At 42.6% G+C, this 17,945-nt stretch overlaps 1 protein-coding gene across 1 annotated transcript in view; it reads left to right on the forward strand.

Annotated features, from left to right (window-relative positions):
- Window positions 1–16,076, forward strand: part of KIF3B (kinesin family member 3B) — a 61,996-nt gene extending 45,920 nt beyond the window's left edge. Inside the window, exons 3-9 of the mRNA XM_019645819.1 lie at window positions 2,838–2,939; window positions 3,153–3,275; window positions 3,385–3,503; window positions 8,546–8,659; window positions 9,356–9,461; window positions 11,380–11,558; window positions 12,510–16,076. Coding sequence (XP_019501364.1) covers window positions 2,838–2,939; window positions 3,153–3,275; window positions 3,385–3,503; window positions 8,546–8,659; window positions 9,356–9,461; window positions 11,380–11,558; window positions 12,510–12,606 — 840 coding nt within the window. The 3' untranslated portion in view covers window positions 12,607–16,076. The remainder of the gene's footprint in view (window positions 1–2,837; window positions 2,940–3,152; window positions 3,276–3,384; window positions 3,504–8,545; window positions 8,660–9,355; window positions 9,462–11,379; window positions 11,559–12,509) is intronic.
- Window positions 16,077–17,945: the final 1,869 nt, after the last annotated feature.

Raw genomic sequence — 17,945 nt, forward strand, 5'->3', positions numbered from 1 at the left:
ACGAACAACTGCCTCATCCGGGAAGAGTGCAATGATAATACCAACATGGGCCTGTAAAGCAACGTCCTCCACAACTAGACTGAAGACAGCAACTTGTCTGTTCCCCTTCCCCGATTCCCCAATGCTGTTCCCCTCCCCCAATTCCCCAATAAAACCTTTAAAAAAAAATGGCGTCTCACTGTGGTTTTAATATGCAGTGCCGTGATGATGCAAGATCTAGAACACTTCCATCACCCCCTTGTGGGCAACCCCTTTCCCCAGCCTCCAACCCCTGTGTGCCAGTGGCTGAGTAGTATTCTAGAGCGTAGAGGCTCGCTTCCCTGTGTCGAGTCTTCTCTAACGCGACAGTGTACCTGGACCGAGGACTGCCATAGGGCTTTAATGGCAGAGGAGAGTACAAAGCTAGCCCTGGAAATCTGAGGATGATTACTGCCTGACCACAGCCAAAATTCCTCTGAAGTATTGAGTTCCATCTCATTGGATTTATGTAAACTTGTAATTTCTCCTCTAACATGTATCTATGTTTATTACTTTAAAAGTGACAAGTGCTTTCTTTCTCACATCCCCTTTTCCCACTATATGAAGCCATACTATTTATCTGTGGCTTCATAGTGGCCCTTTTACAGAGCTGGGTACTATTTTCTTTCGGAGACGGGTCTTTCCCCGGACTTTCAAGACCCGATGTGAAAATGGAGTCCTATACAACACAATTAGGAGGTAGCTTTGTTCCAGAGAGGAGCGTAGTATTGGATTCCATCATGTCAAGTACATCACCGCCTCCTCACACCTACACTCGAAGTGTAACTAGGTGTGCCCATGTTTGATTTGCATGCCGTTTTTAAGGATCACATCTGTCATTCAAGCCCAGAAACACCGAGACTCTCTAAACAATCTGGGGTATTTGGACAACGCTCAGAAGCTGAGTGTGGCAAGACTCAGCATTGCTTCAAGGTCACTGAATGTCTTACAAGCTTTTTCTACGGGAGAATGACATTACTTTTGTCTTTCCCAATCCTTGGCTGCTGTAAGATCATAGAACAAAAGAATTTAGACCTGGAAGAGAGGGGTGTGTGTGTGTGTGTGTGTGTGTGTGTGTGTGTGTGTGTGTGTAGTGGGGTGGTAGTAATTAGTCTAGCTCTTTCATTTTGAGAAAAGAGGAAACAGTCTCAAGGGCTCAGTGAAAGATGGCAGCTGGGCTACAGTTAATGTTAATGAGTTTCTTTTTCTTTTTTTTTTTTTTCAAAGATTTTATTGGGGAATTGGGGAAGGGGAACTGCCAAGTTGTTGTCCTTCAATCTTAGTTGTGGAGGGCGCAGCTAGCTCAGCTCCAAGTCCAGTCGCCATCCGGCCACCCGTCGGCAGCTTGCGACCGCTCAACTCAAGGTGCCATGTTCAATCTTAGTTGTGGTTGGACATAGCCCACCATCCCATGCGGGAGTTGAACCAGCAACCTTGTTTGTCAGGAGCACGTGCTCTCAACAGCTGAGCCATCCTGCCACCTCTTGGCACCTCAGTGGCAGCTCAGCTCAGGCACAGCTCACTGGCCCATGTGGGAATTGAACCAGTGACCCTGTTGCTCAGAGCTCACATTCTTAACTAACTGAGCCACTGGGCCAGACCACTTTATGAGTTTCTTAAAAGCAAGGTTGTGGAGCTTTTGGATTCCATGTTATTTGGGTGCAAATCATTCCAGTGGCTTCATCCACCATCTAAATGCTGAAGGCTCCTGATCTGTATAGCCAGCCCAGAGCTATCTCCTAACATCCACGGTAGATAGCCCCTGCGTACTGGACATTTCCATGCAGATTCCCCTGGCCACCCAGAGCCTGCTCCTGCTTTGCTTTTCTCTGTCAAGTCAGACTCCTAGGAGCTGCCCCTCCCTCTCCCTTAGGGCCCAGTCGGTCCCATGGTCCCTGACTCCTCTCTCATCAGAATCTTTTGAACCCGTCCCCTTTGCTCTCCCCTGCCACTACTGCCCTAGCCTGGGCCTGGACCCCCAAAACAGCTGCCTGTCTGGTCTTCCTCCACCCGGCCTGCACTTTTCTAGTCATTCTTCCTGTGGCCTGGTAGTAATGTTTCTAAAACATGAATCTGGTTGTGTACCTCTTTGCTCAAAGAACACGTCAGTGGTTGCTGTAGTTCTCAGGATCAAGTTCAGTCTCCCTTAAGAGAGCTTTGAGGTTGTTGAACTGACCCCTGATTTCTTTGCCAACTTCATGTATTACCACTCCCTATCCTACCCTGTCACACAAAATATTTTTTTCTTAGCTGATTCCTATTTTTACTGCAGCAATCTGTGTACATGTCCCTTGAGATAGGAAGCTTTCTCGGACTCCCTCCGAAAGCCAGAATTCTCTCCCTCCACTGCGCCTCTCCTGTTATTACTCTGTCTTTTCCTCATGGTGCCATCTGACTCCGTGTGGTAAGAGCCTTCTTTCTTGTCTGTGGCCCTCAGTGGACTCTCGGCTTTGGATTTGTAGTCACAGTTGCATCCCTACTACTTAGCACATAGGAAGTGCTTCACATGTTCTGAGTGGGGCCAATACTTCATACAAACAAACCAAAAAACCTATTTTTTTAAAAAGCAAGCTGAAGTTCATGTACATCTGGAGAAGCAGTTATCTTCAGTGTGTTCAGGGTAAAGCCCCCAGTGGAGCTGCCTCGGCTCTGTCCCAGTGATGGGAAGGGCACAGCTGAGCACAGTATACGTATTTTTCCTCAAAGTTCACCCACTTTGGCTCAGTTCTTAGCTCTTTATCTTTTATGGGCTTACCTGTGAGGAGATATGTTCTGAGGGAGACCATTCACAAGATGGATTCTACTTTTTTCTCACTCAGGCCATGGAGAGTAAGCTGCTTGTTGGAGGTAAAAATATAGTAGATCATACAAATGAACAGCAGAAAATCCTGGAGCAGAAACGGCAGGAAATTGCAGAGCAGGTAACTTTTTATTCCTTTTGGGGGAGAATGGGGCGGAGTAAGGTATCTGAATGCTACAGAGGAAATATGTCTTGAATTAAACTCTTTAAAGGGAATGGAAGTGAGATGTGGCAGCCCCTTCCTACTGGGAGACTGATTGGGAGCACCCAGCCCTGTATTCTTGTACAGACATTGTCTCAAGGCAGGCTGATGAATTTTGTGATATTGCTTTAGAAACGTCGAGAAAGAGAAATCCAGCAACAGATGGAAAGTCGAGATGAGGAGACTTTGGAACTTAAAGAGACGTATAGCTCATTGCAGCAAGAGGTGGACATCAAGACCAAAAAACTTAAAAAGGTATAAAAAGAACAAGGCCGGACAGAGGTGTCTTGAGGCCTGGGGGAAAAAGGGAGAACTTTGTTGCCTAGAGGGTCCCCTCCTCACCTGCCTCTCCCTTGGGTTCCAGCTCTTCTCCAAGCTTCAGGCGGTGAAAGCAGAGATCCATGACCTCCAGGAAGAGCACATCAAGGAGCGTCAGGAGCTGGAGCAGACTCAGAATGAGCTTACCAGGGAGCTGAAACTCAAGTAAGTTCTGGACCTCCCATGGCACCTCCCAGCGACTTGTTGGGGTTGTTGTTTGTTAAGTAAGAAACACTCTCCCGAGGACAGGGCCCCTGCCTACTTCTCCCCAGCTCAGCTCCTGACACCTTATTTGTCTTCTGTGTATTCCTGAGAAAGTCACTTTCTGTCTCTGGGTCCCATCTGTTAACTGAATGACTTTTCCAGATGATCGCCAAGTTTCCTTCCACCCTACCTTCTTGAAGCTTTTAAAGGCTCTGGCCTCATCTCTATCTATTGATAAGAGGGAATCTTTTTTTTTTTAACTAGAATTTTCTGAATGATATGATTAACACCCAAATACCCATCACCCCGATTCAGCGATAAACTATCTTTTGTCAACTGTCTTTTATAAAAATATTTTACAGCAAATCTTACCTCGTGTTATCTCACTCCTGCATATTTACATACATGACCACAATGCTATTTTTAAAAAGCTTCATTGAGATAAAATTCACATACTTTATGTTTCACCTATTTAAAGTATTCGAGTCACTTTTTTTTCCCCTTTATCCAGAAAACTCAGAGTAGTTGAATTCCACATGGAATTACAAGTCACTTTTTAAAAAATATATATTTATAGGGTTGTAAAACTATCACTACAATCTAATTTTAGAACATTTAGCACCCCGCACCCCAACACCCCGTCCGGCAAAGAAACCCTGCACCAGTTAGCAATCACTCCTCATCACCCCCTGCCCCTAGCCCTAAGTAACTACTAATCTACTTTCTATAAATTTGTCTATTCTGGACATTTCATATAAATGGAATCATACACTATGTGGTCTTTGGTGACTGGCTTCTTTTACTTACCATGATGCTTTCAAGGATCATGCTGTAGCGTGTCAATACTTCATTTTTTTATGGCTGAATCATATTGTATTGTAAGGCTATACCACATTTTATTTATCCATTTATCAGTTGATGGACATTTGGGTTCCAGTGTTTGGCTATTATGAATAATGCTGCTATGAGCATTCATGTACAAGTTTTTGTATGGACATGTTTTCATTTCTTTGGGATATATACTTAGGAGTGGAATTGCTAGATTGTATGGTAACTCTGTATTTAACTTTTTGAGGAACTGCCAAGCCATTTTCTAAAATGGCTGCATCATTTTACATTTCCACCACAAATTTCTCCACATCCTTGTTGATACTTGTTATTATCCGTCTTTTTGATTATAGCCATCCTAATGAGTATGAAAGTGGTATCTCATTGTGGTTTTGATTTGCATTCCTGTAATGACTAATGATGTTGAGCACCTTGTTAAGTGCTGATTGGCTTTTGTATCTATTCTTTAGAGAAATGTCTGTTCAAATCCTTTGCCTGTTTTAAAACTGGGTTATTTACTGGGTCTTTTATTATTGAGTTGGTAGAGTTCTTTATATATTCTAGATACCAATCCTTATCAGATCTATGATTTGCAGATATTTTCTCCCATTCTGTGGTTTATCTTTTCACTTTCTTGATAGTATTTTGTTTATAGCACAAAAGATTTTAATTTTGATATGGTCCAATTTATATATATTTTCTTCTGTTGCGTGAACTTTTGGTGGTGTATCTAAATTTGCCTATTCCGGACATTGCATATAAACCTATAAATGGAATAATATGGCCTTTTGTGACTGGCTTCTTTCACTTGATACAATGTTTTTAAGGGTCATCAATGTTGTAGCATGTTTCAATACTTCATTCTTTGTTTATGGTTGAATAATATTGTATTATATGAATATACCACATTTTATATATTTTTTCATCAATTGACAGACTTTTGGGGCTGTTTCTGCTTTTTAGCTATTATGAATAATGCTGCTATGAACATTTGTGTACAAATTTTATTATGGACTTAATGTTTTTAATTCTCTTAGGCCATCTAAGAATCTTACAGTTTTAGGTAATTACATTTAGGTCTGATCTATTTTGAGTTAATTTTTTGTATGGTCTGAGGTAGGGTTGCAAATGCATTCTTTTGCATGTAGATATCAAGTTGTCCCAGCACCAATTTTTGAAAAAGCTTTTTCATCATTGTCTTTGCACCCTTGTTGTGAATCAGTTGACCATAAATGTAACGGTTTATTTCTAAACCCTCAGTATTTTTCCATTGATATATATATATATATATCTGTCCTTATACCAGTACCACACTGTTTTGATTACTGTAGCTTTGCAGTAAATTTTGAAATGAGGAAGTGTGAGTCTTCCAACTTTGTTGTTCTTTTTCAAGATTGTTTTTGGCTATTCAGTATCCTTTGCATTTCTATATAAATTTTAAGATCAGCTTGTCAATTTCTGCAAAAAATCCAGTTGTGATTTTAATAGAGACTGTGTTGAATCTGTAGATCAATTTGGAGAGTACTGTCATCTTAACAATACTGTGTTCTGATCCATGAGCACGGGATGTCTTTCCGTTTATTTAGATCTTTAATTTCTGTAAAGACTGTTTTATAGTTTTCAGTGTACAAATCCTTTCACTTCTTTTGTTAAAATTATACTTAAGTATTTTATTTTTTTGAAGCCAGTGTATATGGCATCTTAATTTTCTTTCAGAATGCTATTGCTAGTGTATAGAAATACAATTGGTTATGTCTAAAACACAGTGATATCTTTCCACCTAACAAAATTAACATTAAGTTTCTTAATATTTTCTCATACTCTCTTCATATTCAAATTTTCTTGGCTTATTCATATTAAAATCTATATAAGGACCACATATTGCATTTGTCTATTATGTCTCTTTAAGTTTATTTTAACCTGGAGCAATCCCTTTTCCTTTTAAGAACTTTTTCATAGTTGACTTGTTGAAAAAGCTGGGTCAGATAGCCTGTAGAAATATCCCACATGTGTCCCTACCTCCCCTGTTTCCCTTTAACTAAAAGCTAGCTCTGAAGCACTACTTCTTTTTGTTTGTTTGTTTGTTTTTTGTAAGATTTTATTGGGGAATTGGGGGAGGGGAACAGCGTTGGGGAATCGGGGGAAGGGGAACAGACAAGTTGCTGTCTTTTTGTTCTTCAGTCTAATTGTGGAGGATGTCGCTTCACTGGCCCATGTTGGTATTGTGATCATTGTTCTCTTCCTGGGTGAGGCAGATCGGTTGCCGGCCACTGGATGGCCCCTCACAGCGGCTCTTGGCAGCTTACACTGGCTGCCAACCTCTCACGCTGGCTGCTGGCCACACATCGTAGCTTATGGCAGCCTACTGCCGTTGCCGGCGACTCCCGGCAGCCCGGCTCCAGGTCAAGCTGTTGTTCACCATCTTAGCTGTAGAGGGCAGTGTCACTGGGCCCTCATGTGGGATCCAAACCGGGGCCCTACTGCTCAGAGCTGGTGTTCCCAAGCCAACTCTTAACCAACGTGCCACTCGGCTGGCCCTGAAGCACTACTTCTTAATCTTGGTTGCACACAGAAATTATCTGAGGAGTTTTGAAAAATAGTGATGCTTAGGCCCCACTCCAGTGATTCTTATTTAATTGGTCTAGGGCAATGGCCCTCAAACTTCATTATCATCTGAAAGGCTTGTTCAACATAGATGGCTAGAGCCAGTACCCAGAGAGTCTGATTCAGTATGTCTGCGGTGGGGCCTGAGAATTCACATTTCTAGCAAGTTCCAGTTTTGTTGCTCCTGCTGTTTCAGTGAACACACTTTGTGCACCACTGAACTGTCAGGAGGTCTGGGCAAGATATTTTTCAGAACTCTGTAAGTGATATTAATGTGCAGCTTGGCTTGAGAACTATTGAGCTAATGGTTTCAACCAATAATGATCTTTGTCTGGATCCATTACTTCATTAGGGGTTGCAAAATGATGTTTTTCTATATCAGTCCTTCCACAGCATTAGCTGAAATTTTTCTTTAAAAAAGAATTTTCAAAGGGATGCTTTTAATGACCCAAGTTTTAAATTTGGAAAGGAGTCCTTGAAATTAAATGTATGTGTCAGTCCTCTTTCTAAGTATATATACCTGGAAAAAAGATCAGAATAAAATATGCCAAAATATTAATAATAGCTATCTCTAGATATTAAAATTGTGTATTTTTCACGTTTTCTAATGTGCATATAGGGCCTTTAAAATCAGAAGCAAAACAAAACAACTATACTCGTAAGATATGAAAAACAGTTTCTTAAATGTCTAATAAAATAAAGAGAAAATTTCATCTCTCCAAAATGTTCTTTTTCCCTAAGGAAGCCATTTTCATTGTTATAGTTCTTATATCTTTTGAATAAACAATGAGTCAACCTGTTTTTCACAGTCAGTACCCTTCACCTCTGGTATTTGTTTTGCGTCTCTCCCACATTAACACCCCTTTGGCATTGTTCTGTCCTGAGGTTTTGAAAGAGTGAATGCAGAGATGTGGCAGGAGACAGTCATCACCATGGAGAGACAGAACCCAGTGGGTTCCAGTTTCATTGTTTGCCATGTTCCCTGGGCGCTTCTCACGCAGACTCTTCTCAGGAATGGTCTTCATTCTCCGAGGTATAAGAGGCTGAAATCCATTTGGTCCTGGTCTTTGTCCTGGTGATTAGAATGTGACATTTTCCAGCTTGGGCAGCAATCCATGGGATTGGAGGAAGGCTGTTTAATTTCTAATCTGTTTTCAGCATTTTGGAAGTTAATGAGCTGGGTTAGCAGTACCGTAAGTGACTCTCCTAAAGGCACTTCAAATAGCACAGGCTCACTGCCCAGGCATCGCCTCCCTCTTCAGTCCTTTCACCTCCTCAAGCTCCTCCTCCTTAGGCAAAAGTGACCTCTCCATATTCCTAGGGCAGACCACTTTCAGCACCTATCATACCTAAGAGTGCTGCACCGTTACCTCTCTGTCTCAGGTAGGGACCAAGTGTCATTCATGTCTGTATCCCAGCTCTTTGTATGACGGTAGGCCCATAGTACCTGCTTAGTAAATGTTTGCTGCGTGACTTTACTTATCTAATTACTCACTACACATGGGACCAGATAGCCAGCACTCTACCTGTATTCTTTATTTGTATTCACCCATGTATGTGTGCTTTTACAGGCATCTTATTATAGAAAACTTTATCCCTCTGGAAGAAAAAAGTAAAATTATGAATAGATCCTTCTTTGATGAAGAGGAAGATCATTGGAAATTACATCCTATAACCAGACTGGAGTAAGTCACTACTGACTTTAAGTTGACTTTAAGGTGGATAGGAGGGAAAGAATGTTGATAAGCTGGACTTGGCCAGAGGGGTATGGTAAAAACATAGTCTGATTCATTTGAAGTTGGAACCAATTGCATCTCACTCTGGGATGGCCATAAGTCCATGAGGTAAAACTCTGTTGATGAGTATGGTATTAGGAACTGGAGACTGTATCACAGTGAACTAATGACCTTTCCTAAGTTCCTGCATTTCAGCTTTCCCAGCTGTGAGGTGAAGGGTGCTAGGCCAAATGAGGGGCGGTACACAGGTGTTATCTTGAGTGTCAGTCTGACACAGTGTTGAGAAGGATTCTCAGTATAAGTCTGGGTCATGCTGGAAAAATGGGAGATGTCGGCCAAGGACACACGGGTGGAGAGTGTTAACAGCTATGCTTCATACGTACCATCTAAGAACTGGATGATGAGTCAAATCTCTTCCAGCTTAAAAGTTACAAGATGTTCACTTTTGAATCAGAAAGCAACTCAGAGAGAAAATAAAAGCGGCTCCTGCGCCATTTCTGTGTCAGCCCTCAGTCTGGGGAGTCATTTGCTTCAGGTTTTATTTAAGCAGGCTCAGAGTCTTCTGAGTGCTGGTTCCACGGGCCCGATCCTGGGACTGCGGAACACACGCCAGCCAGGGCTTTAAACACTGCGGTCCATTTCCAGGAATCAGCAGATGATGAAGCGGCCAGTCTCAGCTGTAGGATATAAGCGACCCTTGAGCCAACACGCAAGAATGTCCATGATGATTCGTCCAGAGGCCCGATACAGGGTGAGAAGATTGTTCTTGTATTTCTTGTCTCTCTCTTCTAGAGGAGTTTAGGTTTATGTAAACCCTTAGGCACCGTTCTGCAAAGTCGCAGAGTTTATATCCTGACTCTTTGCAAATATACCTGAGCACATGTATATTAATATAACAATTTTAACAAATAATACATACATAAGAAGAACAATAACAAATACTAATAAATAAAAAGGTAACATAGATGAGATTTAGAAAGTCAGGACAAGGGAAGATGGTGAGTACAGCATTCTGTCCATAATGGCCCATAAACATTAACACTAAGCTGCAAAATGGCTCTGTGGAAAGACTGGGAACAATATAGATGTCAGTGACAGGAGATAGAGCTATGGGAAAGAATTTACAGTACTTCCATTTAACATCATGTGGGTCAGTCATGCAGTTATTTAAAGTGACAGTATTGAGGACCATTTAATGACCCATACATATTTTATAATAATAACACCGTACGAGCCTCTGTCATAAGCATTTGCTGTGTGCCAGGCACCGTACTTAGTGCTTTGTTGCTTTCTAGTCCGGTGACTTAGTAAACAGCTGGTAAGTGGACGAACCTGGAGATACAATGTATCAAATTGTAAAACAATTGGTACCAAGTATAGATATGAATAAAAAAAATCTGGGGCAAAATATATCAAAACGCGAACTGGTTATCTGTGGTTAATGGGAGTGCACTCAGTTTAAATCTTCTCCTTTTTGAGTATCTGTATTTTATAACTATCAATAGGGGACCTGTATTATTTTTATAATGAAAGGTTTTCACTTAAAACATTTAAAATGTTTTTGAGTCTCCCTTGTCAGCCAGAGAAAAACAAATTAAGATTAGTTACCTCCTCAGGTGCTGTTCTTCCTGGCACTGAGTTATTTAAAATAAATAAAACAAAAGCAAAAAGGATGTATTAGATGGGGTTTTATACAGTGGAAGATGAGTTGCTGTGTCAGACTGAATCCCCAGAAGCATTTTTCTAGCAGTTTCAGAGGGTACATATCTTGCCAGTTATTTCATGTCTTAAGCCAAATATATGCGTTGAAAGCTTACAAATCAAGTATGTAGGTGTCCAGGGGGCTAACCTAATCCAAAGGTAGAATTTAAAGCAGTGGCTCTCAAATGTGTTTAGCAGTGGACCCGCTCCATTGAAAGAAGTTTTAAGCAATATCTCAATATGTAAAATTGATAAATGGAGCCACTCCCTCATTCTGCCTTCTCCCTGCAGTGGCCCCTTCTGCCCCCTCTAGAGTCCTGGGGCTTGAACTCCGCCAAGGGGGAGTTGCTGGAGAAGATGTAACCATGGGTGCTCTTCCCCTACACACTTGACTTGGTTTGTGGGAGCTATGAGAAGGCCCACCACCACAGCATATCAAGTGAAGGAGTCCATCCACAGGCCATTATGAGGCGGGGCTTCAACGGATTTGGAAAATGTTACAAGCACACACACTGCCACACACACCCACCTCCACACACATACACCATACCTTCGTCCTCCCCTCAGCAACCAAAATGGTCATCAAACCTGCTGTAGGTGGTGAGATTATTGGTGACTACTCTTTTCTTCTCTGTATCTTTTTGTATTTTCATATTATCTGCAACAAATGGGTTTTACTCAATGTATTATTATTATTCTCCTTAGGGTGTCATACACGTTCATTGTTAAAAAAAATTTATTTTTCTTTTTTTAAGAAAACAGGAAAGCCTTGAGAAGAAAATAAAAATCATCTGATATCCCACTAGGAAAAAAATTATAAAACTACATCTCTTCTTCTAGGCAGGTTTTTGGTAGGCCCTGGGTAGCAAGCAGTTTGCAGCTGTGTTCCTGGAGGGGGTCTAGATTGCTTGTGTGTCTCTCTGTCTGATTGGAGGCCAACCCAGTTGGTGATGGCTGTGCTTCTGCAGGCAGAAAACATCGTGCTGTTAGAGCTGGACATGCCCAGCCGGACCACCAGAGACTATGAAGGCCCTACCATTGCCCCCAAAGTCCAGGCCGCATTGGACGCGGCCCTGCAGGACGAAGATGAGATACAGGTGGATGCATCATCCTTTGAAAGCACCGCAAATAAGAAATCCAAGGCCAGGTGAGTGGCTTTTGATCTATGTTTGAACAGAACATGTTTGAATAAGGACAAATGAAGGTAGAGTGTGGCAAGAGTGCTTGTTTATCATGGAACGCATTACAGGACACACCGGAAAATGTTGCTATATTACTCCTATGTTTATTCATTTATTACACAAATATTTATGGTTCAGACATTATGCCAGGTATACTGAATACCAGAATACCTAATGTGCCCAGTAGCTACTATAAGGAGCATGTGTTCTAGGGGAAATAGGGGACAGTTCTTTGGTTCCCACCAAGTACTAGGCAGTTCTAAGTAGTACTTTAAAAAAATATTCTCTTAATGATTTCTTGCAAAAACTTACAAGGTGAATATTATCATCAATCCCATTTTATGGATGAGAAAATTGAGACTTAGGGAATTTGAGAAAGTAGCCAAGTTCAAGGAAGTAAGTGGCAGAGGCTGGGTTCACACCTAGGTCTATCCAAATTCACAACCCAATGCGCTGAATTTACCCCCCCCCCTCCCCGCCCCTGGCCCCATCTAAATAACCAAGTGCTTAATTTGGTGCAAAATTTAAAATTCTATCTTAGTAAGTTCTGGACTAGAAGTTTAAGGAAAACAACTAGGTGAAAAACCAAAAATGGAAGAACTTCTACCTGGAAACTTAATATTTTTTGCCAATTTGGAGAAGGCGGTCAAGATTTGATTTAAATGGAAGAACAATTGCTGAGAATTGGAGTCCCTACCCTAAGTTTCGCACCTCGGCTGGCCGGTTGTGTTGGCCATGTGCAGAGGGTTATGCTGTGCCAGTCTGGTGGATTTACAGTTAAAAGGTACAGAGTGGCTTTCAGGCCATCGAGGAAAGGCCACCTTGAAATGGTAATGGCACTTTATGGGAGAGGAGTCTGACCTGTGTTAGTGACAGAGATGGGCTGTGTAATGCAAACATGTGCTTGACTTTTGCAGGCCAAAAAGCGGAAGGAAGTCGGGATCCTCCTCCTCTTCCTCAGGAACCCCTGCATCTCAGCTCTATCCACAGTCTCGGGGACTGGTTCCAAAGTAAAGCCAGTTCCTCCTCTCCCGGGGTATAAATAGCATTTGCCTTCTGAGAGGAGAGATGAGCAAACGCCTACAGAGAGCACTTGAGCCCAAACTCAGAACCATTCCCCTGGGGAGAAGCGCTGGCCTCTTTGCAGATTAACCAACTTGATCTGGCTGAAATGTGCTGGTCCTAACCTGGCACTCGGCTCCTCTGGGAAACGTCCTTCAATTAGCATCTCAGAAATGCATGGGTAAGGTAAAGTGTGATCGTCAGAGTGGAAAGCAAGAGAATGACCAGTGACCTTGCTTCCCTTCTCCCTTGCCTTCTTCTCCTCTCCCTTCCCTGGCCCTCTCTCCCTCTCCCCTCTCCTTTTCTAGCCTGTTCTTGACACTGGGCTCCCTTCTTGTGGAACAGCAGGGTAGAATCAGGAGTCACCTCAGCGGGACCAAGTCTTTGGAGCCTCAGGATAAAATGACAGCAAGGTTGAAAAGTGAAAGCCCTAGAGCTTGAATAGGTGCTTGTTCTTGTAGGTAGCAATGAGAAATCTCATTTGGATCCAAGCCCCTGATGGGCACGATCCATGGTCCTCGGTAAGAAGTGGATCTGCCTTTGGGATCTCAATGAGGAAATGTTTTCCGAGGAAGCTACCAATTTTTGCTCCTGAAGGATTCAATGCTGGAAGCAATAGAAATCACATTCCCTTTGCCTCCTTGGAGAGTTTAGGGAAGGAAACAGCTTCTTTAAAGCCTCAAAACCATGACCATCCTGTCCAAGACGTAAATCTGTAAGCTGATGCTGTGTCCATATACCGTGTCATTTTACTCTTCATTTGTCACCATCTTTTCCCATGTCTGCGTACTCTGAGCATCCCTGCCTGGGCCCATCCTCTGCCTTCTTTGATGGGACAGGAGTAGGGGGAATGAGACATGTAGTGGCACTTTTGAATTCCCCATTTTGTTCCATATTTGCATAGAGAGCATAGGGGTGACTGGGCAGATACAGAGACTGACATGAGGCTCAGTGCAGTGGGAAGAAAAGACAAAACACATGGAAGCAAAGGAACCCTGCTTGCCGTCAGCAAAAAACTCACCTAATCCTAGAACTGTGGCTCCTCCCAGGCAGAACCTAAGGTGATGGCAGGGAGTGGCTGTGGGAGTGGATAGGCTCAGTGGAGAGTTAGGAATTCCTGCTTACATATACTAGTTTGGTTTGTAGGTTTTCGTTCTCTGTATTATTGAAATTCAAAGTTCATTTTATGTTGGTCATTAGGTGACTGTTACTCCTTTTTTCCCCCAAGAGAAGCTCATAAGTGTGTGTGGGTGTGCAAGCACAGTGGTGCCTGTGTTCTTTGAGTGTGTCTGTAAGAGAGAGATAGAGACCAAGAACTTGCCCAGTTTCAGAAATACACTAATGTACAGTTGTTGCCTTTGTCTGTATGAAAGGCCCATTGAATGATTAACCCAGGCTGGAAGCACTCCCCTGTGGGTGTCTGACTCCATGAGCCAAGCCTGAGGGGACAGTGTGAGTCCCCAGGTCTGCCACACTGGTGTACCTTGCTGGCACGGTGCCTCAGGAAGGTGGCGACTCAGGTGGGCCTTGAGTTATATTTTAGCTCAGCTGCTCAGTTCCCAGGGCACATTTCTGGATCAGAACCTGTGGGAAAGAGGAGGTGCCAAGTGCAATGTCTTAGCATCCTGCAAATGGAGATCTGGCATCTGGCAGCTCATCTGCTTTTTAGTTACCATTCTTTCTGAACCCAAGGCCCTCTTCAGCAATTCCCAGAGCATAATGGAGCCTTCCCTCATCTTTCTTGGGATCAAACCCTTCTTCTTTCTAATTTACTCAGAATTTGCCTGTTTGAATAGGAACCAAATGATGAAGTGGATAGCCTAACATGGCTCTCTGCCCGCGACACCTATTTCTTGCACCACATTTTTTTCAAAGCTAATCTGACTTCTGCAGGCTGAAAATATTCATCTGGCAAATCTGAGAATTGAGCACTATAGATAACACGATACCTTAATACCAGTGTCTCAAGGTGGCTATTCTGACCAAGGGTGGTTGCGGGACCATAGAACTTTTCTAAGAAGGCAAAAGAAGAAAGCCAAGTTGACGAGCAGGGTTATTAAAACAAGCTTGCCTTATACTCAGCTGTGTTCGTCTGGTGGTCTGGGAAAAAGGTAGAACACCTGTGTGGAGGAGAAGCCGTTCCTTCCCGAGCAGTCTGTGGTGCTTTTCTTCTCTCAAAACGGATCCGATAAAAATCTGAATAGAGCAGACAGTAGAATGTCTTACTGCTACCAGAAAGCTGCTGCTTCGGGCCCTGAATTGAGCCACATGTGTTAGAGGACCTACCAAACCCAGTGAGAGACCAGGCTCTCCTGTCCGCAGTCATGCTGGAATGCTCCAAACCATCCGAGGACCTTCATGCCAGCAGCGGTTATTTGAAGTCTGGGCGCAAGCTAGCAGGATAGAAGATCACCTGGGAAAAGGACGTGAGACTGTGTGCAACCTCATCAGGCCCCTTTTTTGCTCTGATCAGTAGGAATGTACCTGGTTTCTTATTTTAAAGTCACATGTTTCCCAGACCCCTGGATTCAGAACCTGAGGCCACAAGTCATAGGCATGAAGCACTTTCTTAAGACTCTGACCTAACGTTGGATCGTTCCCGTCGAATGCCTGCATGCTGCTTGAATTGCACCACCCACACCTCCATGACCAAGGGCGTCAGAGAGTTCTGCAGCTCAGGTGCGGGCCGCTCTCTGCTTTTCCTGTCTGACTCTTGTAAGTCCTCCCTCCCCCACTGAACGTAGAATTGTTGCCAAGTTGCTGAGAAGTGTCGATTCCCTGTTACCGTGGGATATCAGTTCTGCCTCACGTTTCTCACTTGAGGTGGAGGCTCACTGCAAGCAATACCTTGGGCCATATCAACACCATCAGTGGACAAAAATGGGGCTATTGATATACTCTAAAAGCCATAATCAAAATGCTCAGAGGGAATTGGATAAGAATGGTGGGCCTGCCTATTGTCTATCTCGCAAGGTTTTGTCTTGTACTGTTCAGAAATCTGCCACCTTTCTCCCTGCCTTTGTTTCTTGAATGAAATGCTTTTGAAGTTAGTTCTGAAAGGAGTGATCCTGGGGCAGGAAGGAGGCAGTGGGCTTTATGGCTCCTTGAAGTTACTATTGATCTTGACCTTCTCTTTGGCTACCTTTCGACAAAGAATATGCCAATACTTGGGGCTCTAAGTTTTACAGTTGATATTTATTTGTATCATCTCTTTGTCTAGGAATGTAAAAGTGGTTCTAAACTAAGATGTGTAATAAAAATCAGATTTATTGTACCTACAAAAAGCTGTCCTCATAAATAACTAACGCTTTTGAAAATGATAACGCCTGTGGCTGACACACTGCCACTTTCTTTAAACATTTAATTCTCCTAGTGAAAGGAGAGCGGGAGTGGAAATGATAATTGAGTTGGAATGATAGTATTTAAAAAATAGAGCAACAATTTGAGCTCTGAGCAACAGCGGTTCGATTCCCGGCCCGAGCTGAGCTGCCACTGAGCTGCCTGCCAACAGGTGGCAGGATGGCTCAGCTAAAAAAAAAAAAAAATAGAGCAACAAGATAAAGGGACATAAAGTGAAGAAAGACAGACAAATAAGTGCCTCTCATGCTTTTCCATGGAGGTTCCTGAGACAGGCCTGGGCAACAGGCATGCAATGTCTTTCAACTTTTGTGTCTTGTTTTTTAAATTTCTTTGAATTTAGTATGATACACTTTAAAATATGCCTTTTTTTTTTTTTAAACACAAAAATATATTCTTTACTGTTAGGGAAAAAAAGAAATACCAGACATGGGTCATACGTTGGTCTTGTGGTTTCTGATATGCTCAGGCCTGCTGAAGTGTACCCTTAGGGTGCGTCCTGGCTGAGAAGTAGGGACTGAGTGGAAAGAGCATTGACCCCGGCCTCTGAGCTGGGTCTCAGTTCTGGCTGTGCCTCTGCTTACTAGCTGCGTGACGATGAGAAATTTAATTACCTCTCTGAACTTTGGGGTCCTTGTCTGTAAAATGGGGTGATAATCCCCACCTTGCAGGGCCATTGTGAGGATTAGCAATGATATAAAGCAACAAGCACACACCGTGTGGACTAGAACAGACATTTAAAAATGTGGTTATTGCTGTGATGGGGCCCTGTGTTGAGAAGACACCATGAACAATTTGTATCCCAAGATACTAGAAGCTAGTGCCGGGCATACCATCTTTAGAAAGTCCTAGGCCTCTATAGAAAAGCTGCTAACTATTTAACAAATATATGTCGAATACCTACTGTGTGTCATGCTGTTCTGGGCCCTGGATATATAGATGTGAGCAACACTGACATATGGTCCCTGCCCTCACAGAGCTTATACTTTTATGGGGAAGGAGACAGGGTAAGTGTTAACCAAATGCACACACATGTGTAATTACAAATTATGACAGATGACATGAAGTGATACTGTAGGATATTACAAGAGACTAATAGGGGCCTACTTTGGCCTGGGTGGGTAAGTAAGGGAAGGGCTTTCTGAAGAAATGGCATTTACAGTGAGATCTAGAGAACAAGGAGTTAGCTAGGCAAGAGAGGAGGGAAAGGAATTTGTGAAAGAGGGAATAGCATTTGTGAAGGAAGGCCTTTTAGAACAGAGAAGTAGAATTTCACAAGAAAGTATATGCAACTCTTTCTTTATCCTCACTAGAAGGAAACATGAAGAACTATTGTAGAAAAGATTATAGAACAGGACTTTAAAAAATAACAAGAAGATATTTACAGAGCAGAGAAGACAGTGGCCTATGTGACTTAGGCAAATGGTTCTTAATTATGTTTCTTCATAAGATGCCTGCAAACTATTGTACGTGTAATGTCCCTGTGCCCCCCTTTTCTTTCAAAAATAGTTAGAAACCATAGCTTGGCTTAGCCTAAATAATTAGTTTAGAATAGTTCAAAATCCATTAGCCAGAAAGCAAGAGTTCAAAGTGCGGTCTGAAGAATTATGAGTGTGTTCTTCAAAGTGACAGAATTCTGGGTTGGGCCAGGGGCGAATTCACAGGAGGAACAGGGCAGGGCAGCTGGGTAGCTTGGAAATTCCTTCGACTCACCAAGTTGTCTTCGCATCTTCTGGATTGTTAAAAAAAAAAAAAAAAAAAAAAAGAAAATCAAGAAACCACTCAAACCTTGTGTGATTCCATAAGAGATACATATTTGGTCTTCGTCCCTGAAGAGTTTCTACAACCCTTGGAATTTCCTGAGTAATAGGAGTACCTTTTGGTTTTCCTAACAATTCCTTTTTAACCATATCTGAGTTTATGCTAATAAAGTG

Source organism: Hipposideros armiger, unplaced genomic scaffold (genome assembly GCF_001890085.2).
Source record: "Hipposideros armiger isolate ML-2016 unplaced genomic scaffold, ASM189008v1 scaffold_94, whole genome shotgun sequence".
NCBI lineage: Eukaryota > Metazoa > Chordata > Mammalia > Chiroptera > Hipposideridae > Hipposideros > Hipposideros armiger.